The sequence below is a fragment of the Pseudoliparis swirei genome, chromosome 13, assembly GCF_029220125.1.
Source record: "Pseudoliparis swirei isolate HS2019 ecotype Mariana Trench chromosome 13, NWPU_hadal_v1, whole genome shotgun sequence".
NCBI lineage: Eukaryota > Metazoa > Chordata > Actinopteri > Perciformes > Liparidae > Pseudoliparis > Pseudoliparis swirei.
Genome location: NC_079400.1, coordinates 2,896,748 through 2,922,364, shown reverse-complemented (window position 1 = coordinate 2,922,364; position 25,617 = coordinate 2,896,748). Strand labels below are relative to the sequence as shown.

At 43.0% G+C, this 25,617-nt stretch overlaps 2 protein-coding genes across 5 annotated transcripts in view; both read left to right on the top strand.

Annotated features, from left to right (window-relative positions):
- Positions 1–4,192: 4,192 nt before the first annotated feature.
- LOC130204102 (glycylpeptide N-tetradecanoyltransferase 2-like) lies at positions 4,193–12,930 on the top strand. Of its 4 annotated transcripts, none has more exons than XM_056430618.1 (12): positions 4,216–4,513; positions 4,610–4,712; positions 4,953–5,097; positions 6,971–7,089; positions 7,207–7,298; positions 8,155–8,271; positions 8,432–8,602; positions 9,452–9,560; positions 9,713–9,883; positions 10,646–10,813; positions 10,931–11,068; positions 11,996–12,930. In XM_056430618.1, the coding sequence occupies exons 1-12, from the start codon at positions 4,305–4,307 to the stop codon at positions 12,017–12,019; spliced, it is 1,566 nt and encodes a 521-aa protein (XP_056286593.1). In that variant the 5' UTR covers positions 4,216–4,304; the 3' UTR covers positions 12,020–12,930. The 4 variants fall into 4 exon arrangements, with proteins under 4 accessions (XP_056286594.1, XP_056286593.1, XP_056286596.1 ...); XM_056430621.1 differs by having other exon boundaries at positions 4,224–4,513; positions 4,610–4,732; XM_056430619.1 differs by lacking the exon at positions 11,996–12,930 and having other exon boundaries at positions 4,193–4,513; positions 10,646–10,817; positions 10,931–11,022.
- A 1,808-nt stretch (positions 12,931–14,738) lies between these two features.
- Positions 14,739–25,617, top strand: part of svild (supervillin d) — a 55,386-nt gene continuing 44,507 nt past the window's right edge. Inside the window, exon 1 of the mRNA XM_056429111.1 lies at positions 14,739–15,095. The gene's annotated coding sequence lies outside the window, so the exon portion shown is untranslated. The remainder of the gene's footprint in view (positions 15,096–25,617) is intronic.

The following is a 25,617-nucleotide window of genomic DNA, read 5'->3' as shown; positions in this document are numbered from 1 at the left end:
TTCTGACTCTCCTCTTCTTGTGCTATGTCAGGTTTTCGCGCTTTATCTTCATCCACTTACTGTGACAGTGAAAGAAACAATTAGAGGAAGAAAGAGAAACAAACAAACTGACACATTCAAAACGGGAGATTGACATTTATTATTCATGCAACAAAGAAAACAGATGTGTCACGGCCTAATCCTTCCTCTGCATTGATTAGAAATACTCACTACACATATGCAGATCGTGACATTATTTGGCAGACGCACGGCTGTCAGGAAAAATGGAGCTGAGTTAAATGCATATGTGAGCGAGAATGAGACAAGGAGGCGACAGCGCGCTGAAAGAGAAATCTGAGACACGGTGAGTCAGAGAAATTGAAAGACAAGAGTCAGCGGAGAGAAAGAGAGATGCAGAGATTGTTTCTCATTCATCCAATCAGAGTTACAGACACCTGACAGACGAGGGAGACGGGGAAAGAAGAAAAGAAAGCGAGGAGGATCTTGTTCGGCAGAGAGATCACAGCAATACAGATCTATTTACAGATTAGTGATGGTTCTGACTGTGTGTGTGTGTGTGTGTGTGTGGAGGGGATCAAAACAGTCACATGCATGATTGCACACCCACACACACACACACACACACAAACCCACCTTTACATGGTTGTCATTACATCCACTTTGCACTGTGTCACGGGTTGGCTTTAATAAAGGTGTCTTTCATGAGTGCAGCTTGTTTGCACCATCTATAGGCCTGGTAATGAACAGATGGCATTCATTTTTATTTTAAGAGTTTGAGGAATTAAGGTGCATACATTTCATTGCAATCACAGAGTCATCTATTCAATTTCAATTCCGTTTATTTGTATAGCCCATTTTCACAAATTACATTTCCAGGAGTTTCCAGATCCTGCTTCCCATCTCGTTAGTCCAACTCCCTTCACCTGTTCTCTCACCTTCCTCTGGCCACGCCCACCTCGTCAATCCCTCATTCCCTTCACCTGTTCTCTCACCTTCCTCTGGCCACGCCCACCTTGTCAGTCCCTCATTCCCTTCACCTGTTCTCTCACCTTCCTCTAGTCACTCTCACCTCGTTAGTCCCTCATTCCCTTCACCTGGTCCTCATGCCCGTCTCACCTGTTGCTCATTCCCTCGTTAGTCAAATCAATTCAATTCAGTTTATTTGTATAGCCCATTCTCACAAATTACATATTCCCCTCAGAGTGTTTTACAATCTGTACACATAGACATCCCTGACCTTTGACCTCACATCGGATCAGGAACAACTCCCAAACAACCCTTCAGGGGAAAAAAAGTGAAGAACCCTTCAGAAGAGAACAGAGGAGGATCCCTCGGGTCCGATGACCCCATGAGACGTGAAGTCAAAAGGACTCCAGGGAGAAAGCATCTCCAACAAGTATATCGACAAAACACAATGCATGAATGTGTTGTGGTGGCAAGTCAAATAAAATGTATCCCATGAACCAATGAGTAACATTCTGAATGTCTCCTCTGCCTCTTCAAACTCTATCTGCGCGTTACATCTGGCATTTTAAAGGCTACTTTATTCTCAAGAATAAGGGAATCTCTGCGCATCAGGAGCACAAAAAAATCCCAAATATCAAAACAGGATCTTGAGTGATTATGTCTCGAACACACAGTTGTAACCTGTGTAGAGGCGGTTTCCAAAGGTGTAGCTACCAGGATAGAAAACATCAGAGAAGTCCATTAGAGAAAGCAGAGGACGCTTGATGGCTCCTTCGTGTAATCTACACAGACGGGAGCTCGCCCAGCTCATTATTGTGTTCTTAATGTCCTCTCTTCTCAGGCATGCCGATTTCAATACCCTAAAATGCTGGAGTTTGATCCATAAATTGCATAGAACAATAAGATGCCATCACATAATCATAGTTATTGGTCCAAATAACAAGTGTATGTGCTGCAAGACAAACGCATGTGCACGGGCTGAATTTGAACACTCTGGATCAATGATGATGATTGATTAAGAATTGCATTTACTCAACAATATTCTCAAAGGACTCCAAACTGTATGCCGGCGGTCATACAGGAGTGAGACGAGGAAGAAAGTTCAGATAGACGCAAATAACAAGTATCAAATATCAAGAGTGTTTATGCCATAAATTATACAAATTAATCAGTTTCGACGTGACAGGAACATGACAGCAATCACCACGGCTGGACTAAAATCATAATTACATTTTAAACTAGAATGGGCACTCGGTAGAGCGCATACTTTCGCATATCACAAGATTGGGCATTGAATTATGAACATTTTGGCATTAATTGCATGCCAATTGGATAAAAATTGACCGTGCTATGGTAAAAAGAAGATGTTGACCTTTCCATGACCTTGACCTTTGACCCGATCGATCCCAAAATCTAATCAAATGGTCCCCGGATAATAACCAATCATCCCACCAAATTACATGCGATTCGGTTAAAAACTTTTTTTGTTATGCAAATAACACGCATACAAATAAATAAATAAATAAATACACGGCGATCAAAACATAACCTTCCGCATTTTCAATGCGAAGGTAATGAACTCCCTTATTTCAGGAGAAAATGGATAAATGATTTTTCCACATGATAACTCAATTGAACTGAGAGAGGGCTCGGCGACGAGACGAAATCTGAATGACCTTCGGGGGTCACATTGAGTCTTTATCAGATGAAAAAGCCAAGAAACGAGCCACAGATACAGTAAAAGGAAACAGAAATAGATGCTGAATCTAGAGCTACACACAAACACAAAGGCTATTTGAGGCCGTGTCGTCTCACCAGAGCCGCGTTGTGTGTTCTTCAGCGGGGACGTTTTTTAATTCAGCCTTCATCCTCTGCCTGCAGGGTGTGCAGCTGAGCCCGCCCGGTCCCCCCGTTCGGCCGTCCCGCCCGCATCTCAAGACGTGGCGCTTCCTCTTCATCACAGGGAAGAAGAGTTGAAACACCTCGCAATGAGCTTTCCAAAGTACTTCATAGTGCACGACTTCCACTCCTTCAACACTAAATGGTGACAGGTGTTTTTTAGCAGATTTCCCTATACGTGCATTTCAGTGGCAAGATAAGTGGAACCGGGAAGTAGTGACAGAAATAGCTTCAGGCGGCGCTTTATAAACGAAAGAAAATCCATCCTACATGTATATCACAGCTTAAAACACTTAGATCAAAGGAGATTGGAGAATTCATAGCACAAATGGGTTTATAGATATATAACACACAAAGGGCTCAGCACTCGTGAGGATGTGGTATGTTGTGAAGCACCTCGGGGGTTAATTTGTGATTTGTCTACGTTAATTGAACAAAGTGACATGCTCACCTGAGGAATCGGAGCAGCATGCTCAACAGGAACTGCAGCTCTCTTGGGTTTCCTGAGGAGGACGTACACAAAGAGCTGCTTAACACAGCCAGGCGGAGGCTCGGTGCTGATGGACTTGATCTCCACGACCAGCACAAACTCTTTCATACCGTTATTATTTGTGTCTACTACATGCAATGTAAGAATTATATACAAGCTAGAATTTTGGTTGAGAATAAAGATGTTAAAAGACCCTTTCCTGCCTTCCCCAGACATTTAGACAACCTCTCTCACACTGATAATAATAATAATAATAATAATAATAACTTTATTTATATAGCACCTTTAAAAGTCAGTGTATACAAAGTGTGCATTACACTGAACACAGGCAAAGATGATCATGTCTACAAGAGATACAAAGTTCTGCTGACTGTTAAGTGGAAGACTATGGGAACTTTGCAATTGGTCAACTTCAACTCATGAAATCTGCATCCGGGATCAAGCTACTATCAGGTGTAATCTGCCAGCAGCTGTCTGACATATTGTTTTGTTTGTTTGTGTATTTTATTCAGTCAATCAAATCAAATACAATACAATATTTTTCTATATAATATAAATTAAAAAAAGACCGAAAAGGTAAAGGTAGAAGCAAAAAATGCGTATAAATTCCTATCCTGAATTAAAATCAAATAAATCAGAATTTTTTTAGAAAATAAAGAAAAAGAATAACAAACAGAATAAAAAACAAAATATATTTATATATATATATAAACATACATACATGCACATACATATACATATACACACACATATGCATCCACATGCATACACACAAACACACACACACATACATACAGACATACTTCCACATACATCTTCCATATAAATACGTTTTTAATCACATTTATAACTCTCAAGAATTGTTTTATAAATAATTCCCTTGAAAACCAAAAAGGAGTTCACCATTCTCACATCCATTTCAACATTATTCCATAATTATTCCAAACATATGAAGATTGTAAGAAGTGTATTTAATTGTTCGTATTGTTATCTATCAACTGGGTGGGAGTGGGGTTGGGCGACTAAGGCGGTCACTCTCCTCCCATCGCTGCTCAGCATGATAAGAGCTGAAAAACCACGAATGTGTAAGAAAACACCCCGACTCACCCTCAGCTTCAAGGTCTCGCAGTTTCTCCCAATGACGGATTCAAACTTGTTGTAAGTACGTCAGTATTTTCAGTTTTCTGTTTTTTCAGTTCGTAAAATACACCCTTACAATATACAAGATCGTCAGACCGGGGAAATGTCTTTCAGGGATAAGGAGATGACAGAGGACGAGAGGCTGAAAGGGAGCACAAAGAAGCAAGAGAAAGAAGATGCCTGGAAACCAGAAGGACCCAGGGATCCGTTCTCTCTGGTGTGTGTCCTCCTCGGAGTGTGAGTGCATACGTGCAGTGACGAACGTATGCTCGTCCGTGTTTGTTGTTCTGTGAATACTCCTAACCTCGTCCCTGGATGTAGGAAACAGGTCCATGTGTCTGTTGAAATGAAACCTTTTGTCTGTAGGGGTCAACTTGAGTTTCGCTGCTGTGTGACGGTCAAACATCAATTGTCGATGTGAGAGATGATAACAACTTGTTCCTTCTTCCTGCCCTAGCTGGACGCTCTTCCGGAGATGAAGCAGCAGGAGATCCAGAGAGCCCTCCGCCTCTTCTCCATCGGCCCGAGTCTGCCGAAGACCCTGCAGCAGGCCAGGACACACACTTTCCATTTCTGGGACACACAGCCGGTCCCCAGACTGGGTAAGATGATATTTGTTGAAATAATTTGCTCTAACTTATACTAATGCAATCTGTCTGACAGTTTTGGGAGATATCCGTGTTGCTGCTGAGCGATTAAACATCTCTCTTGTTCTGCCTGTTTTGTGATACACATGCCTAAAAGGTGCCTAATATTTCTAGACTGAAATAATATCGGCATTATAATGATTATAACTTTGAGGATTTTTTTTGTTGCCTATTTTGTGGTGCCCCCTCAAGTTTGGTGCCCTACGCACAGCGCGTAGTGCGCAGTATGGGACTGAACTAGTTTGTGAAAGACCCAGAGAAACACAAATATCCGACGAAGCAAAATCCCGGACGTTTTTGGAATCCCTGCCGGACACATTTTTTAGGTCTCAAAAAGAGGACGTGTCCGGGGAAAAGAGGACGTCTGTCAACCAGTGGAATATGTTTGGTTATTGCCCCTCGGCATCAGAAATAGTCCACTGTAGCGTCTCTATAGGTCGTACCAGGTTCTCAACCCATCGCATCGTCCACCCTCCCGTAGACAGTCTGGTGTTCGGTGTTCGGATGTGACGGAGTATAAACTCTGTGAGAGGCGGAGGCGGGTGGGAGGGGCGGTGTGAGGTCAGACCAACACAGGACCGTCTCTCAGTGACATCTGAAACGAAAAAGTAAGTCACTTTAGTCACGAGTGACATGACTTGCTTGACACTCGCTGGTGTTATGAGTCCTTTGTCAGTCAAGTTAACGTCAACCACACTCTTTTTTTAAACCTAAAGCTAAGTGGGGAAACAAAACTCTAGAGCGGTACCCTGTGCGCCGGTCTCCATTGGAGGAGTTGGAAAAGAGAAAATGTGTTGATTTTGCTGGAATGGGATATAATGTACGGGATTATGAACAGCTTCCAAGCAACCCGCACCGACTTCAGGAAGTTAATGGTGGCAAATTGACATTTTTACACTTTGGTTTTCTGCAAGTTATGACATTTTATTTGGCGAGCTTTAGAGGTGGAATGTGTTACATTGGACAGGCTTGCTGTTGAAGAATGATACGAATCCACGCATATAACTCCACTGCAGAAGGAATGCATGCATATTTACCAAAAATGCTCACATATTCCTTTGAATATAAAGATATGTGTGACTCAGTCAAGACTTCTGCAAATCCTTCCGTTGAGCGTTCTAACGTCGTCATTGTTTCCATCAACATTCAAACCACTTCTAGCATTTTAGTGGCACGCTCCGGTTTTACGGCACATTCCCACCACGATCTGTGGGCAGACGTGTGATCGTATTCCCCCTGGTTGTGTGTGTGTGTGTGTGTGTGTGTGTGTGTGTGTGTGTGTGTGTGGCACCTGAGGGTATACGCTGGCAGAGAACATGGCACAAGAAATAGATGCTCATCAAAACGCTGTTCTGGATACGTTCATCTCCACTGCCTCTGTACCACTTCCCTAATTTCATGCATTTTTAAATATAGATGCACTTCTCCGTGGAAAAAATATAGACATTAATGTCCAATTCCCATTTAATGTATGCTTATAAATGGAAATAAGAAGAAGACCATAAAATCCTATTTAATGTATGCTTATAAATGGAAATAAGAAGAAGAAGAAGAAGAAGAAGAAGACCCTAAAATCCTATTTAATGTATGCTTATAAATGGAAATAAGAAGAAGAAGAAGAAAAATACCCTAAAATCCTATTTAATGTATGCTTATAAATGGAAATAAGAAGAAGAAGAAGAAGAAGAAGACCCTACAATCCTATTTAATGTTGTCATTATTACAGAGCATTCATTTAAAAACCATGACCAGATGTCCAGAAGTCTTTCACTATAATTACAACATTGAGGATGAAGTTACCTCATGGTTCTTATATTTGCGTCCTCAGGTGACGGTTTTGGGAGCCATGGCCCAATAGTGGAGGCTGAAGCCGGTCTCCGTAGGGAGCCCTACTCCCTCCCTCCAGGCTTCTCCTGGGACACTCTGGACCTGAGCAGCCCGACTGTGGTACGTCCCTCACGTCTCTCTATGTCGTGAGGAGCCGCCTCCCTTTCAGAGGAACGGCACTTCATTCAGTGAATCTAGAGATAAGTTGAGTCACATGCAGTCCATCTATCATTGCAGTTGAGAGAGCTTTGCACTCTTCTCAACGAGAACTACAGGGAAGAGGATGACAACACTTTGAGGTGTGAGTTCTCGCTGGAGTATCTGCAGTGGTAAGCTTCAAGCATGCATTTAGTTCCCAATGTTATCTCCATTTTTAATTCATAAAGTTTGTTGAAAACATTTTTACCTCCGTCTGGCGTGAACACACCTTAACCCTCCTGTTGCCTTAGGGTCAATTTGACCCCATTCAATGTTTAACCCTCCTGTTACCTTTATATTTACTGACATATTTTACCCTCGGGGTCAATTTGACCCCAGCAATTAAAACCTCCAGAAAATTATTAGAATTAATATTGTTTTCCAAGTTTAAGTGTGAGGTACTTTATGTGTGTTTGTTGACTACCTAAATAGCCCTTTAAATATATAAAAAAGTTGATATTTCTTATATGTTTGACACAGTGAAAAACAGCCTGGGGTCAAATTGACCCGAAAGAACACTGACTTTAAACATTGAATGGGGTCAAATTGACCCTAAGGTAACATGAGGGTTAAAACTGCTCTATACAACGGCAACACATTAACGTCAGCCTCTGAGTTGCACTAACGGAATGATGCATTTCAACTTTCCATCCTGACCCTCCGACAAACCGTGAATGAGAAACAAGTTGCCTCCTCTAATCGCTTCACTTCACCTTGCTGACTGATTCCTTTGTGATCTGCGTAAACGATATACTTCAGGGAACAAAACCGTACAAAAATTGACTTTGATTTGAAGAATTAACATTAGTATTCCAGGAACTGGCTCAGGTCTTTGGCCTTGAGGTTCAAGAAATCTTCTGTATTTATTCAGCTGAGTCATCTCGCGCTCAATCCCTTTATCAAGAGTTGTCCTTAATCCGAGTTCATTAAACCCTGTATGCGTTCACAGACACATATTGCAGACTATGTCCCTCTCTTCCTCTTAAGGGCTTTACAACCTCCTAACTGGATGGCCCAGTGGAACTGTGGCGTACGAGTACACGCCAATAACAAATTAGTCGGCTTCATTGCCGCTCTTCCTGCAAATGTGCGCATGTATGAGACGTGAGTAGCTCATAAATGTATTCAAAGATCTGTGTGTATGTGTGTGTGTGTGAATTATATATCATAAGCTATATCAGCATTCAGAGCACTTGAAGACAAAAACTGAAGCAATTGTGTTTATGTGTCTCAAAGCGAATGCTCAAAACGTGCTCTCCTGCAGGGAGAAGCGCATGTCGCAGGTCAAATTCCTGTGTGTTCATAAGAAGCTGCGCCACAAGCGGATGACCCCGGTTCTGATCCGAGAGCTCACCAGACGGGTCAAGCAGCAGGGTCTCTACCAGGCCGTCTACACAGCCGGCATCGTGCTGCCCACACCACTGAGCTCCTGCAGGTAAGAGACGGGGTTGATTCACATTTGATTCAAAGGGAAAGTGACGACACAATTAGCACTTTTAATGCCGTTTTGACTCGAGGACAAAATGTCACAGGAATTTGGGTCATTTGACATTGCAGATTTCTGTTTTTGTCATTGCTTTGTTTCCTCGCTCGGAGCAGCGGATTGCATTTTGGAGGAAGGTGAGAAAAGTGCCAGGTCCCAGTTAATTAATAATCAGATCTGTGTAAGCCACACCCACCTAGTCCTGGTGAAGCAGGAGTTTTTGAGTGTGAAACCCCAAATCTTACTTGGTATTTCATTGTTAACTCAGTCATGAATGTGTCATGTTATGGAGAAATACATTTTCAGGGTCTTTACCACCATTAGGATCTTTATTTTTTTAAATCTTTTATCTTTATCTTTTATTTATTTATTTTCGTCTGAGGGAGAGATACCACAAGTCCTTCCTTCCTGCTGCTGTCAGGCTGCACAACAAACTGCAGTAGATCCTGGAGATCCTGGCAAACTCTGCACTTTACTTTGTTTTCCCCTTGTATATTTAGTTTCCTCTGTATTTAGTATTTAGTATTGTTATTGTGTTTTATTTTTATTAATGCTCTAACGTGCACCCGCTGCTGTGATCCTGAAATTTCCCGACTGTGGGACTAATAAAGGATTAACTTATCTTATCTTTATGATGAATAAAGGATTATCTTATCTTATCTTATCTTTATGACTCTAATATATCTGGTTGTGGTTGTCACGTGCAGTCTCTCTGTTTTCAGGACAGTTCTTGTGCTATTTGTTCCAAACATGTTTGTAACAATGAGGAGTACATCTAATCTTTTTGTATCAATATTTTAGGTTCTGGCTTCGGCCTCTGAATCTCCGAAAGCTGACCGAGGTGAGCTACCCGGGTCTGAGGCAGAACATGGAGCTGCACAGAGCTCTCAAGTTCTACCGTCTGCCTGAGGTTAGTGTGTGCTGCCACCTAGAGGCTGAACCCCAGTAGTGCCATTCTAGTCTGACATTGACCTGACAGCAGTCAGACCAAAAGGTTGCGTCCAACATGTTGATGCAGCATCTTCAGCTGCCTGACAGTGTTTTTCCTCCTCTCTCTCCCAGGTGACAAAGACTCCAGGTCTGCGCCCTCTGACTCAAGCAGACGTGATGGGGGTCCACTCACTGCTGCAGGCGAACCTCCGCAAGTTTCACCTCAGCTCCATGTTGTCTTTGCAGGAAGTAGAGCACTGGCTGCTACCCAGGGAGAGTGTGATCGACACCTATGTCGTAGAGGTCTGGCGTCTCACAATTTGTTGATGTTAATTCAAATTTATTCGGAGCTGGAAGAGCACTGCTCGATGTTTTACGTACAGTTTAACCCTCCTGTTATATTTACTAACATCTTTTACCCTCGGGGTCAATTTGACCCCAGCAATTAAAACCTCCAGAAAATTATTTGAATTAATATTGTTTCCCAAGTTTCAGTGTGAGGTACTTTATGTGTGTTTGTTGACTACCTAAATAGCCCTTTAAATATATAAAAAAGTTGATATTTACCTTTGCATTGAAAATGCGGAAGGTTATGTTTTGATCGCCGTGTATTTATTTATTTATTTGTATGCGTGTTATTCGCGTAACAAAAAAGGTTTTAAACCGAATTGCATGACATTTGGTGGGATGATTGGTTATTATCCGGGGACCATTTGATTAGACTTTGGGATCGATCGGGTCAAAGGTCAAGGTCAAGGTCATGAAAAGGTCAAAATCTTCTTTTTACCATAGCGCGGTCAATTTGTATCCAATTGGCATGCAACTAATGCCAACATGTTCATAATTCAATGCCCAATCTTGTGATATGCGAAGGTATGCGCTCTACCGAGTGCCCGTTCTAGTTCTTATATGTTTGACGGAGTGAAAAACAGCCTGGGGTCAAATTGACCCCAAAGAACACCGACGTTAAACATTGAATGGGGTCAAATTGACCCGAAAGGCAACAGGAGGGTTTAACTCATCTTGCCACGGCAGGTAAGAGTGTATTCCACTTCTCACACGCAGGGTGAAGCTGGCACGCTGACCGACGTGGTGAGTTTCTCCAGCGTCTCCTCCAGGGTGCTGAATCACCCCGTCCACACCGGGCTGAGAGCGGCTCATCTCCTTTACGTCGCCGCTACCGCCACAGACCCGGTCGACCTGATGGAGGACACGCTGGTCCTGGCTAAGTCTGTGAGTGCGTTAGAATAAATAATCATTTTTTTTAAAGTACACAAGTTTTTTTTTAGTTAAGATTACATGTATTTAAAATGTGATGACAAAATAAATGCTCCCTCTCCTCGCTGACAGAGAGGGTTTGACGTCTTCTTTGCGCTCGACGTAATGGATAACAAGAGTTTCCTGGAAAGCTTAAAGTTCAGCGTCATGGACAAGAGTCTACATTTCTATCTGTACAACTGGAGGTGTCCTAATATGAGCCCAGACAAGGTAAAGAATACTGAAATATTTCCTCCTGCCAAGACACGTCACTTGTTATTCTGTGATTTCAAAGCCCAAAGCCATCCACAGCATTCCTCTCCGCTGAAAAGAAGTCAATCATGATCTGAGGCTCATCATATGAAAGTAGAATGAATCTCTTGATTATTAATATGTCTCCGAATACCTTTGTCATTACAGAGTTTTTTGAGGCCCTATTCTATAGGCCAACTAGAATGGGCACTCGGTAGAGCGCATACCTTCGCATATCACAAGATTGGGCATTGAATTATGAACATGTTGGCATTAGTTGCATGCCAATTGGATAAAAATTGACCGTGCTATGGTAAAAAGAAGATTTTGACCTTTTCATGACATTGACCTTTGACCCGCTTGATCCCAAAATCTAATCAAATGGTCCCCGGATAATAACCAATCATCCCACCGAATTTCATGCGATTCGGTTTAATACTTTTTGTGTTATGCGAATAACACGCATACAAATAAAGAAATAAATAAATAAATACACGGCGATCAAAACATAACCTTCCGCATTTTCAATGCGAAGGTAATTAGGATTCTAATATACGCATTGAATCATTGGGCTTCAATAAGTTAATAAGGGGGTAAACTAAATCACATTATCTAAAATTACCTTGTTAAAAGCTAAACAATTCCTTGAAAACAGTTCGGATGTGCTCAGATTCATGATATACATTTCCGTTTGCTGGTGGAAATTATTTCATTATAGCAGAAAGAAATCACTCTGACATGAGCAGCAAATTGTGAACTTCACTAAAACAATAACATTTTAGATAAAATACAGAAATGCAAAGTGCAGCCGTGCTGAATACTTAACGTCACACATGAAACACATGCAGGTTCATTAGAGATGATGGACGTGGTTGACAGCTGCATTACCGGCTGTGTGTTTTACAGGTGGGCTTGATGTTCCCCAACTAACCTGAGAAGTGGTGAAGATGGAAACCATCGTGCTCATCGAATGTCATCACCACCAGCGTGCATTGAGACTAAAAAAAGACATTTTGTAAAACAACTCAGTCACCAATCAATTCAAGAAATAAAAGCTGAATTCCCTTTTTTTCCCCTGAAGGGTTGTTTAGGAGTTGTTCCTGATCCGATGTGAGGTCAAAGGTCAGGGATGTCTATGTGTACAGATTGTAAAGCACTCTGAGACACATTTCTAATTTGTGAAAATGGGCTACACAAATAAACTGGATTAACTTGAATAAGAATTCTATTTGTAAATACATTATTTATCTGGATATCAAGTCTTTCTTTCAGCGTTTCTGCGACAGGAAATGATTATTTCTGACATGATGGAGAAGCCAGTAACTAATTAATAACAGTATTTTTACATAACATCTGGGGACATGAGACTCCGCCCACTCCTCCTCCCCACCGCCATCTGCCTGATGGATCGTGGAGGTCTCCATCGTGGAATATGCCTACTATGAACTATTCATACACTCTGTCATATTCATTGAATGTATTTTAACTCTAAATCTGTCCTTCTGTACACATGACATCTATTGTTCTGTCCATCCTGGAGAGGGATCCTCCTCTGTTGCTCTCCTGCAGGTTTCTTCCTTTTTTTCCCCCTGAAGGGTTATTTGGGAGTTTTTCCTGGTCCGATGTGAGGTTTTGGGGCAGGGATGTCTATGTGTACAGATTGTAAAGCACTCCGAGACAAATTTGTAATTTGTGAAATTGGGCTATACAAATAAACTGAATTGAATTGAATTGAATTCAATTTAATTGAATTATCTTGTGTAAAGGGACATTGTTTTCACAAATTGTTGTTGAGTCAAATATGTATTCAAGCAGCATACATTAAATTGAAGCAAAAATCTCCTTGGCACTTAAAGGTTAATCCATCATATAAAGACAAGTTCTACTAACAGCTGTACGGAGACACAGTGGTGCTGTGAGCTGCATGCTCACATCAGCAATCTTCAACTAGTATAACAAAGACCATCGTCACCATCAAAAGTAGAGCTGAGGCTGCTAAATTCTGCCACGTGGTGGACTTGTGAGTACAGATGGTGATTATTTTCAGGCTACATATAATATAATTACCTTTGCATTGAAAATGCGGAAGGTTATGTTTTGATCGTCGTGTATTTATTTATTTATTTATTTGTATGCGTGTTACTCGCATAACTAAAAAAGTATTAAACCGAATCGCATGAAATTTGGTGGGATGATTGGTTATGATCCGGGGACCATTTGATTAGATTTTGGGATAGATCGGGTCAAAGTTCAAGGTCAAGGTCATGAAAAGGTAAACATCTTCTTGAATCGCATGACATTTGGTGGGATGATTGGTTATTATCCGGGGACCATTTGATTAGATTTTGGAATCGATCGGGTCAAAGGTCAAGGTCATGAAAAGGTCAACATCTTCTTTTTACCATAGCGTGGTCAATTTTTATCCAATTGACATGCAACTAATGCCAACATGTTCATAATTCAATGCCCAATCTTGTGATATGCGAAGGAATGCGCTCTACCGAGTGCCCATTCTAGTTAACCACTGTTTTGGACCACGCAACATCCCCTCATAGTTACACAATCAAGAGGTGCATACAGTATCGAAATATAAACAGCAGGGGGCATTGCAAGATAACAATCACGACGTTTTATTGCGAGCAACTCTTTAGGAGTGCAGATGCAGATATCATCTGCTTTGCATTGTGTTGTTGAGAGCGAAAGACACATATAAATGTAAATGTGTGCCTGCGTGGGCAGTATTAGTCCCAAAGGCAAAGAAAAGCAGATGGGTTGATAACATGCTTTGAAACCCAGCTATGTGTGACGCAATAGTCCAGTTGCAGCAATAACAAGTATTCAGAAAAACACAGGAGGGATTTTACAATGGGAAATACCCCACTACAAGTAACAGTCCCAGTAACACACGTATAAGTAAGTGGAATAACATATAATAAATGTCTTTTTTCGGTCTGTTTAAGTATTGTTAATAGCATTTGTGTAGCTGATGCTACTAATCTATTGATGTTGGGTGGTTGTTCCCAAATTGCTCCGTTGGGTGGTTGTTCCCAAATTGCTCCTTTCCCAATATTAATTCAAGGTGTCAAAAGATGATTATTATATCAACAGGAAAGAGAGATACAACACATAATTTGGGGATTTGTTTCTCATTCATGCATTAATTGTGTGTGAGCCATATCGGATAGTTTTTACATTTTTTGGCACCTCACAATAATAAAAAAAAAGACATATTCTGTTAAATTGAGACGAGAATCCCATTTTAAATAAACTTTTAGACGGGATGCAAGCTAACAAGTAAACACGGTTTAAGGGTGGGACGTTTTAAAAACATATTTTACAACAAATTATACTAGTTACAGAAAAACACATTTTGTTTTAGGTTTAAAATAGCTTAAATTAAAAAATACTCAGGTAAGTAGACGAAGCTAAACACGTGCGGTCTTGAGTGACGCTAACTTCTCTGCGCTCACCTTGAGCTTCTTTTGCATTCTACACGTACAGACGCTGGAGTCATATTTCGGAGACGCCATTTACAAGAGGCGCCTGAACGCATCACCGTGCTGAGTTTAAGCCAATCAGAAGCTAGAAGGCATTTTAAGTTTGAAGCGACTGACTGGACCTGACAGCAACCTTCACTGCCGCCTCTGCACCCTGCCCGGGCAGGACAGAGCCGCGTCTCCCGTTAGCTTCGGCGGAGGATGAGAAGAAGAAGTCAAACTATTTCATAAAGGCGCAAAAATAACTCGATTTTGTATATATTTCGTATACTTTACTCGGTCTCGAGGACCCGGTCCCGTCGGCCTGTCCGGTGCGTTTAACGTTTCGCGCAGTCGTGAAAGTTCCCAGGCGTCACACTAGCTAGCGGTAACGTGCAGGATAGTGTGGAAGCTTATTGAGTTCGAGCAGCTATAATCAGACCTTCAAACAGTCCCACGCCGACGGCTCCGTGGATGTCGTGTGTGTGTGTGTGTGTGTGTGCGTGGACGCTCGAGCTGGAGGATTGCAGGTACGTTGCAGAGGCAGTTTGTGTTGTAAGTGTGTTACGAGCGTGTTGTTGCAGGGTGACTTCCCCCGGAGGCGTCGCCACACATCCACGATGTTAATTGTCTGTTTCAGGAAATGCACATCAGTCACACTCATATCTCACATGTTACATTCAAGGATGTGAGGCGCAGTTGTTTATTTCCATACTCGCGTCACAACAGCTGCCTTTGCATTGGTCAGAGGAGGGTTTATTATCGCTCTTTACATAATGCATGTAAGAGAACGACGCTTCAAATCAGGCCTTTATTTTTTATATTTTTAGAAATCACAGCACGTCCAAGCCAGCTGTGTTTGTGTCCTTTCACACTTTGCACTGGCTCCATTCGGACTTGGCAAGTTGGTCAACAGAGACTCACTGAGTCGAGTCAGACCCTCTCCAAACAGTGACAGAGAGGGCTGAGCATTTAGGACTGAGTTCTGCAAAAAATATGTATATATCACCTGTGAAAACGACGTGATAAGAAAGCGTGAGAGCTGACATGTCTGCCACTCTTCTGTGTTGACCAGGCTTACAGTAATGCCACCAGGGACCAGCTTATGTCACTTGGCACGCCGTTGTTTGGAATCAAAGTCATGTTTATCTGTGTCAACCTGCCATGGCTCTGCAAATACTCGCAGGCCGCCTGGGCGATGTCTGTGTGTGAGGTGGAGGAGACCTTGGCGATATGGCGACTGTACTCTTGGTGGGGTGTCGCCTTTGTTTACTCAGCGTTCATTTCAAACAGCAGGTTTTTTCCCCATGACTTTACCCGGGCCTGCCTCGTATTACTCGTCACCAGGCTGTGCACTCAGAGGTCTACGTTCTAGATCAGGGGTCCACAAACTTGTTCCTGTGAGGGCCACATAACTTTTCCCTTCTCCGATGGGGGTCGGGGTCAGTTTGTAACAGTAAAAGTGTGTTGTTTTCCAGAAAGCCACATAACCAAATATTAATAACCCTTTCCGGGATCTTACCTAAGCTTGTCGCCATTATTCCGTTCTATTTAACAGGGGCTAGTCGAGGATTTGCGTGGCCAGACTAAAAAATAAATAATAATAATAACATTTAAAACTAGAATGGGCACTCGGTAGAGCGCATACCTTCGCATTTCACAATATTGGGCATTGAATTATGAACATGTTGGCATTAGTTGCATGCCAATTGGATACAAATTGACCGTGCTATGGTAAAAAGAAGATTTTGACCTTTTCATGACCTTGACCTTTGACCCGATCTATCCCAAAATCTAATCAAATGGTCCCCGGATAATAACCAATCATCCCACCGAATTTCATGCGATTCGGTTTAATACTTTTTGTGTTATGCGAATAACACGCATACAAATGAATAAATAAATAAATACACGGCGATCAAAACATTACCTTCCGCATTTTCAATGCGAAGGTAAAAATCCGAATGCGTCTCTGGTATTGTTCAGCCATCCGGCCCGCGGGCCTTAGTTTGGGGACCACTGTTCTAGATAATGTAATTCAAGTGAGAGAAAGGAGATCACCAGATGAAAAAGTGCTATCAATCAGTGAATGAGTAGATACAAATATATGTTTTTCCTCGAATGGGGAATAGAAGGAAACCGATCGAAGCTTCATATCCGACGGCTATAGTATTTGAGGCTTGCCGGGTTGTAACTTTCCCACTCCCTGGCATCTCGGCGGCCTGTGTCACAACAGGTTTACCAAAAACGTGCTCGGCAGCTGGTGTTGAGCAAGACAGAAAAAGCAAATGTATGCAGGCCTTGATAAGAGATACTGTGTTTGAGTTTCAGGCACTGAGCAAGACTGCACATGTGTGTGGGGGCTACTTTTTTTATAACTAATTAATAACAGAGCATGCCACTTGGTGTTACTGATGTTGTGTTGAGAAATAACAGAAAGTTGATAACCAGCCTGTGCATAGTTTAGCGCCTGGAGCACAACTCGTCGGAGCAGGGAGTGGCTCCTGTCACACTTACATAATTCTGCTGCTCTTGACCGGCGAACCATTTAAAGACCCCAAACAATGACACAGATCCTCTTTTGTTGTCAAGCAGAAGTGTGTGTTTTGTGGTTGCGGTGAGTTTTTATACTCGCCTGAACGCCTCGTGTCAGTCCGGGGGCGGTGTTGCGTTGCGTCGCCCCCACAGAGATTTTGTTTCCCAACAACGGAAAAAGGAAAAGGGCTTTCTGCAGCGTGGAGGAACGCAATGTGGACGAGGGTTCCTGCTGCAGAGACTTGTCTTGTCACATCGACTTGCTGTTATTTTTGTTTCTTCTTTAGAACAAGTCCTCAAGAGGGAAATTGTTCACTTTAGCTTGTTGGCTCCTGGGAGGATTTCCCCCGCTCTGGGAGCTTCAGAGCAGTTCTCGGTCTCTCACTGGGCTTTTATTGTGGAGGTTCTGCTGCCGTCTTGCCAACCTCCTTCCATGTAGGCGTAAGTTCGAGAGTCGGTCCGGTGCACTGACTGAGTGTACCTCGAAAGGATGTCAACAACCCTCTTGTTAAATTAGGATTGTAAATTAGATTTAACCCTCCTGTTATGTTAGTTTCTTACATACAGCCGTGATGTTCCCGGGTCAATTTGACCCGGTTAATGTTGAATCATCCAAAAGTGGTCAGAAACCAAAAAATTCTAAAAACTATAGTTTGTATATCATCACCAACAACATTCCTAACAATTAAATCAGTTTTTAGTGGAATTGAGTTATTTACCCCTCCATAGATCAGATTTCAATCAGGAGCACTCACTCGTTTTAATGAAAAATACATGTTCAAACAATTTTTTAGGAACATTGAAAGAATCTAAATCTAAATTGCATTAGTCTACCATAACATGTATTTTCTCCTAAATTTTATTTGCATTTTGTAAAAAAAAAATTTCATGGGGTGATGTAGATAAATAGAGATGAGACACCTGTGCTGTTCAGGGTCATAATGACCCGCCCACTAAAAATCAAGCCAAATGAGTCATAAAGGATTTGTATTGAAAGTAAACTTTAGTTATGTTTATTTTTAGTGTTAAGATGCATAAATTATATGAAAAATGATGACCAAAGGCCAGCACACAGTCATCCTCTTGGTGCAGTCGTATGTATCTGCAGAGTGTAATGTTGTAGGACTGCTCAGCAACCATTTTGTATGTTTGGCCCTCCCCTGCTAAGGCGTGCGTGGAGTTTTCCCGCAGGGAAAAATAAAGGTTCCCGTCAAAATAGTATCTGTATTTCTCGCACAGCTGGGGTCGTTAGAAAGAGAATGTGTGTGGGTCTGAGATTGGGATGAGACAGGGTGTGTGTCTCTCCCAGTCAGACAGACAGTATATTAGAAGTACTATACTACATATGTATTAGTTGAGACATGAAAGAAACCCTCACATTAGTGTCCCATGTCCAATAAAGGTGTATTTAGGGGGAAGTTAGAAGATGATAAACATTGTTTAGTCTGTAAAGTGTGCTTCTCATGTAGGGTGATGGGCACACAGCAGGATAGAGATGGTTCCCATAACAACCACCTGATTCTTTTGTTTGAAGTTTGAAATGTGTACAACTTTATATATGGGGTTGTGAACGGGGTGTGTGTGTGTGCTGATATGTGTGTTTGTGTGTGTGCTGACATGTGTGTGTTGGTGTCTGTGCGCGTGTGTGTTGGTGTGTGTGTGTGTTGGTGTGTGTGTGTGTTGGTGTGAGTGTGTGTGTTGAAACTTGGTGGGAGGGAGTAAGAAAGACTGTCCTACATTTACAAAGAAAGAAATAGTCTAAACGTGACTCTTCTGAAGACTTTTAGCCTTCACTTTCACAGCCGGGTCAAATTGACCCGGGAACATCAGTTATATATACCTGCATGGGGTGGTTGCAAATACATGATATTTTTTTTGTATTTTTTTTAACGTTGATTACACTAAATAAGGTAAGCAGAAGAAGTTTTATACAGAAAGAGTACTTAGAAGTATTTTTCCTAGATTTTCAAACTTTGAAACGGGTCAATTTGACCCGCAACATAACAGGAGGGTTAAATCAGTAATTATTGTTTTTTTAACAAGGATTGGAGAGGGAAAGAAACAGAATAGCACTCGTGTGCCCAGATTGCCTCCGTTTAGTTCAAAATGAGCACGGTTTCACATTTATATTGATTTTGGATCGGCGCTGTGATGCTTTACATATGAACGAATGTCCCTCTTGTCAGTTCATTGAAACTTCTCATATCATGCATACCTGCAACTATTGTGACATAACTTTATACGCCAAAACAACCAGACAGGGGAACAGTTTCTTCTCACAGGCCGTCAATCTGACGAACCTCATATTGTTTACAATTTAAAGAACATTTGGATTGTATAAAATCATTTGGTTTTAATTTGACTTTTGTTCTTTGGTGTATATGCTTATATAATATTTATATTTTTTACTACTTGTCTCCATAACAGTCCTGTCGAGTCTTTACCCAGGACTGTTTGGTCCTCGTCTCTCGCTGTTAACTCTCTGTTTCAGCACATTGACAGAGATGCAACACACATCAGATTCCCGCTGTGTGGAAGCAATACTCGGTCAATAAAGCTGCTTCTGTGTCTGATTCAAACCGAGAGCGCAGGAGCACAAGGCTTCCCAGTGTTTTATCTTGCATTCATATGTGCGGCCCTACTTAATAAAACCTCTCAGGAACAGTGGCCCTTCTTCAAACGTCCTCCACTGTGAATCCGTCTCGCACCAGAACATGAAGTGCATTCATGAAAGTATTGGTTGGTCAGCTCATCTTTGACCTGAGCATTGTGAGTCTGAAGCTTCACCTCCATGTGTTACTTAACAGGCTGCAGATGAACTGCAAAACTTGGCAGCAGAAAGTCCAGCGAGAGATCCGGCCCTCCTCTCCCGTCTGACCCGCTCTCCTCTCGGAAGGGTTTGATGTCCGCTGCACAGCCAAGAAATTCTGCAGTACAAATATTTATAGAAAGCAGGAAGGGTTGTGACAAAGTGCGCAATAGGAACTCAGGCGAGCGCGCTCGAGGGTTACCCTCAGGCTAATCCCCCCAAGACATATTTATAAACCTCGCCAGCAGTTAGGATGGACCGCGTCCAGCTTCATCACCGAGACACTAACTGCTTTCGGTCAGCAACTGCACAGACGAGGCCCACTTCAATAGCGCCTTCAGCCGGTGTAATATGTGCATGGCACATAAACATATGGTTATACTTTAGTTTTACATTTGATTTGCGCTCCCATAATAGTTTCCATGTGTAGGGGGGCAGCGGCATTGCTTCTCTCCATCCTACATTTCACTTTGTTTTAGCTCAGCGCCAGAGCAGAAATTCATCCGACGCCATCGACGACTGAAAGTAAAACCTTCGGGGGGGAAACAAGTGAGCATCTGGGCGACCTGGGTGACATCGCCTTCGTGTTCGAGAGCGACAGATGTCGCCCATTAATAAAACATACACATGCAAATGTATCTTTGTAAACCATATGAAGGGATATAGTCAAAGTCATTTTGTCTCAACATCAATCTTTAAGGGACACGTTTGCAACAAATTATTTCGAAATACTGCCCTCGTGCCGCTTATTCTGCCAGTAAATGTGCACAAGTGTATGTATTGTACTAGGATTTCAATGGTTCAATATGTTAGTGTTCCAACTGTAATCTCCACGGACAGTTTTATACTGTAAAATGTGATATTTTCAGTATGACACTGCTAGTAGCGCATTGTTTTTCACTTAAAGGGGGTTTAGTTGGCATTACATGGTTTACGCCACGACGGTGTAACACTGCATCTCCTAGCCAGAGAGACCCATCCCCCTGCAAGGACCCCGTTAACCCTTCCACCCCCTGCTCGGTGGCATTCCAGCCGGCCAGATGGTGTCTGCTCTGCACAGCGGAGAGCAAGAGAGAGAGAGAGAGAGAGACCCCACCAGCAGGATTCACCGGATGAGACATTCCACCCCACTGACCCCCCACCCCCCCTCGCCCCGCCCTAATGTCGCCCTCACTGTTCGCTCTTGTCTGTTTCCTCCAGGCGGCCCACTCTGGGGATGAAGTCAATGTTGGGAAGTTGTTGAGAAGCGGGACAATTGCGTTATATATATGCGTTTCTATGGCGACACAGCTCCGTATTTTCACTGTAGTGACGTGCGAGTAAGAGCGACGGACGAAATAAATGGCGTTGGTGCAGAAGTCAAACCACCGTCATATTATTATAATGATTAAAACATGTCAATGAATGCACGTTATCGTGAGTGTAATATTCATATTTTATTCCAGACTCGAGCTCCAGATAGTACAACACATTAAATAGAATAAAAATAATCGTTGTCATCCATTTTTTTCTTCTTTCATTTAGGAACCGGTGAAATAAATGGTGGATACATAGAAGAGGAACAATGCATCATCAGTTCTACTCTGGCCTTGTTGGACTTTTAAAATAGTTAAAGACTTTGATTGAGCGTCCCGACGAACGTCTCGGTCGGTCCGCACATTTTTCAGACTCTCGGTCAGAGAGTGGCGAATGGAGCGCCCTCGGAGCGTTGCTCGAGCGAGGCGACGCTCTCTGTACGTGAGAGAGCAACAAAGGGAAGCAAACTCGAGCTCCTATCGCACGTCCGTCCCGTAAAACAACCGCGTGGCTGTTTGCTCCCGGCCCTCAGGAACTCCTGAAAAGAATCCAACGTAGCGCGCCGTCGTACGATCCCAGAGCGAGATAACGCCTCGTAAAGCCGCCCTTCCCTCCACACTGCAGCTTCCATGATTGCAGCCTTGTTGTGTGTGTGTGTGTGTGTGTGTGAGTGTATTTCTGTTGGCCTGTTATTGTGATTCTCTAGTTGTGTGTGTGTGTGTGTGTGTGTGTGTGCGTGTGTTTGTGTGTGTGTGCTAGTTTGATTGTTTTGCCTTCCCATACGTCACATTTACTGGCTCCTTTGAATACGACAAACAGAAAGCCGGAAGGCTCGGACAAAGAGCGAGCCTGTAAAAAAAAAAAAAGCAAAACTAAATAAATAGAGGAGCACACAGATGCTCCTATGTGGTAAATGCTCTTGCTTTATTGAGTTTGACATGTGCTGTTGTCCCCCCCCCTTGACAAAGACCTCAAGGAGGGAAAGCTGCACACCTTCTTCGCCCGGTGACAGAGGAAGCTCCGCCTCCAGCCGGTCAGTATTCACAGTGTCGGTTACTGAGCCGGAGCCGAGCGCAGGCATCAGGACCCTGGGGGTTGTTATGTCAACTGCCTCTCGGGTGACTGGCGACAGTCAGCAGGACTTCTGGTAAAAGGGATTTGAGGGAGTTTGTGTCTGTGTGAGAAAGAGAGGGGAGGGAGGGGGAGAGGTGGATTAGTTTCGGGCCCAGGCATTTGCCCTATCCTCCTCCTCCTCCTCCTCCTCCTCCTCCTCAGCAGCAAATCTTGTCTTCCCTCCACCCACGTACCACCAGACTGGGGCCCCTTGGCACCCCGGAGACACATGCCCCCACAAAGTGATCACATCCACCCACACACGATCCCATTCGCTCCTCAACCCTCTCCATCTTCTTTCCTCTTTTCCTCTTTTCCTGGTCCTCCGATCTCTTCATTCTCTTTGTTGGACCCGCCCTTCTCTTTCCTTCCTATGTTGTCCTCCACCCTGCATCATCTTTCCCAAACAATATTTTCTGGGGACTCGTTTAAAAAAAAAAGGCAAACTGTGTTTTGCATGTGTGATTGAAAACACACGTGTTAAATACTTGATAAATTAGACGAAATAAATGCATTTAGGCGGAGCTAACGGCCTTTGGTAGTATTATCAGCAAAACAAAGAGAAGCTACGCTAGCCTTTCATATTCCACTCGATACAAGAAAGCTAGAATTATCAGAACAGTCCGAACCTGCATGCTCCCTCATGCGGCTCAGACGCTCAACGCATAGATAAACCTTCAATTGGTTTGAACGACCCTCATAACACCCCCGCCCCCCCGCCCCACATGCGGGTCCCGACTCCCTGTCGCTACACCCCCTTTTCCCCCGCTTTCCTCATTCCTTACGGTTTTAAACCAGGGGAGAGTTGAGTCATGTGAACGAGGAACAAACACAATCTGGCTTTGAAGCTCTTCACTAGAGAAGGCCTGTTTCAACCGGATGGAGAGCTTCTACCATTGCAATTCAAACTGCACTCTGCTTGTGGTTTCAGGCAAAGTAGTTAAACCGCCACGTCCCGAGCGATTTATATTTCATGAGAAACACGGCCCACTCAGTTCGTGGTTGATTGTCGTCTGAGGGCGGCTTGATAACGTTGGACACGCCCCCTCTCCAGACGGTTTCCGATGCATTCGTTTGGTTGGATGGATCCTTGAGCAGCTAATGCAGGGGTCGGGAACCTATGGCTCTTCCGGTGACGGCATATGGCTCCCAGACAATTTTGAGTTAAAAAAAATATATATCTCCGCCCGCCCCCCTGTAATATTCTCTATCGCGCCAGATTACAGCAGAAGTAATTTAAGGTCCTTTTCTTAAAGACGTCTTTGTTCTTTTATTAAACTAAACGTGTTGTTGATCGTATCTAACAACAGCATGTCATTTCTGTCTCTACGTGTCGCGTTAACACTTCTCGGCTCGCCGTGCCGGCGCACATCGGGGCGGAGCAAAGAAAAAGTCACCTGCACCCCCCCCCCCCCCCCCTAGCATCATGCAGCACCAGAAGTCGCATTAAAAGCAAGACATATTTAATTTATTATACGTTAAAAATACTATATGGCTCTCAATGAAATATATTTAGAAATATTTGGCTTTTATGGCTTTCCCAGTCAAAAAGGTTCCTGACCCCTGAGCTAATGCGTAATTTTCAAGATGGAGTTATTGGATTAGGGACTGATGACCAATGATTGGTCACATGACCTGGTTGCAGTCATAAACATCCATGCACAGAAACGTGCAACATACTGTGCAGTGTACAGATCATAGGGCCCTTACCAAACTACTCGTCTGGTTTGGTACTTTTCTAAAGATGCATGGGCTGAATAATATATTTAAAAGTGTTTTTCATTCCACTCCCACCTTGACACCAAGATGTTGGACAGTTTTTGGGATATATTACGTGACCAAACCTCAAGGCAAGGTAAAAATACTTTTAAAAACTCCCTCCGATTTCCTCGGCCTTGAAGAGACTTCCATCTTTTGTTTTGTCGCTGACCTTGGTGGAAACTCCCCTCGAGCTGCGCCAGTCGGTCTGTTTTGGCCTGCCGACTTTGCACCGGCACCTGGTTTTCTCAGCGGAGCAAAGTTTCTTCTCTCCGCCCTCTTCCCTTGGAATTAATGTGTTTTATTTGGAGCCGGCCGTGTCTTAGACCGCCTCCTCTCTCTTTGCACAGAAGGTCTCCTTGTTGTTTGCAGTGACTTTATGTGGATTCCTGAAGCTTTTCAGTGGCAACATGTCTTCACACAAAGCGTGGAACACACACGGTGTGGAGCGTGAGGGCAACGTCACAGAGGTGGACATTTTAGGTGTAAATCTTCTTACTGAAGAGTTTCAGGGAAGATAATAGAAACATTGCGACATCCAGTGGAGTTCAACTTGACACGCGATTTGAATATGTAAAAGCTGAGCTTGGCAAGCGCATTCCTCTGGCCCGGGCCAATGAGGAGACCAGATCGCTCTGTCTCTTCAAGCTTCTCTCGAAGAGTCAAATACGATACTATACTATACTTTCAATGCAAATCCACTGTCTCTGTGTCGGGTGCAGCCTTCATTCCTGCTCTGTCCTCTTGTGTGGACATGTGAAGTAAAGACACACAGGCTGGCGGGCCGCAGGTCAGCTTTCTGTCTAACTCCTGGAATGAATCAGTGAGCTAATGAGCATGTGCTCGCTCTGGGATCTGTGTGACAGGTATTACTTTCCCCTTGCAGGCCTGCTTGTCATTACCCATCGAGATGATGACATCAGTGGCCTGAGAGTAACAATGACATCCTGGCATTTGATGTTCTTAGCTCACTCACCTTTTCAAAATGTTGCTATAAATTAAAACACAGAATGTAAGTCACACCACAGACCACAGTGAGTCTTCACAACCAGGATCGCAGAGAAAAGTAATGTCTACCTTTAAAATAGATAGATGAAACAAATGGATAAACAACTGAAATAAAAGTAATAGATACATAGTGCATTGGCTAAAGAGTTATCTAAAAACAATGGGGACTTAACCAAATTGACCTAAACATTAACAGTTCACGTGTATGGACACACTTGTTTATATAATGCATATTGTAGTGGCCCCGTTACCTGCTTAACGTGGGCCACTACTGGCTGCTCATTGTCGAAGGTTTAGATGCGTTTTTAGTAAGACCAAGAGTCCCAATAATTTGTCCTGTGGTTTTATTAACAATCATTAAGTTCAGACATTACCTACAGACCTGGCTCACATTCTGACGGTCAAAAACTGTTAGGTCTCGTCAATCAGCAACACCTGGCCTCCCACTTCACCTCATTAAGGAGGGACAAACGACACCTTAAAGCAAACTTGCCCCACCTAGTGGTGGGAGGTCCAAAGTAACAAAAACATAA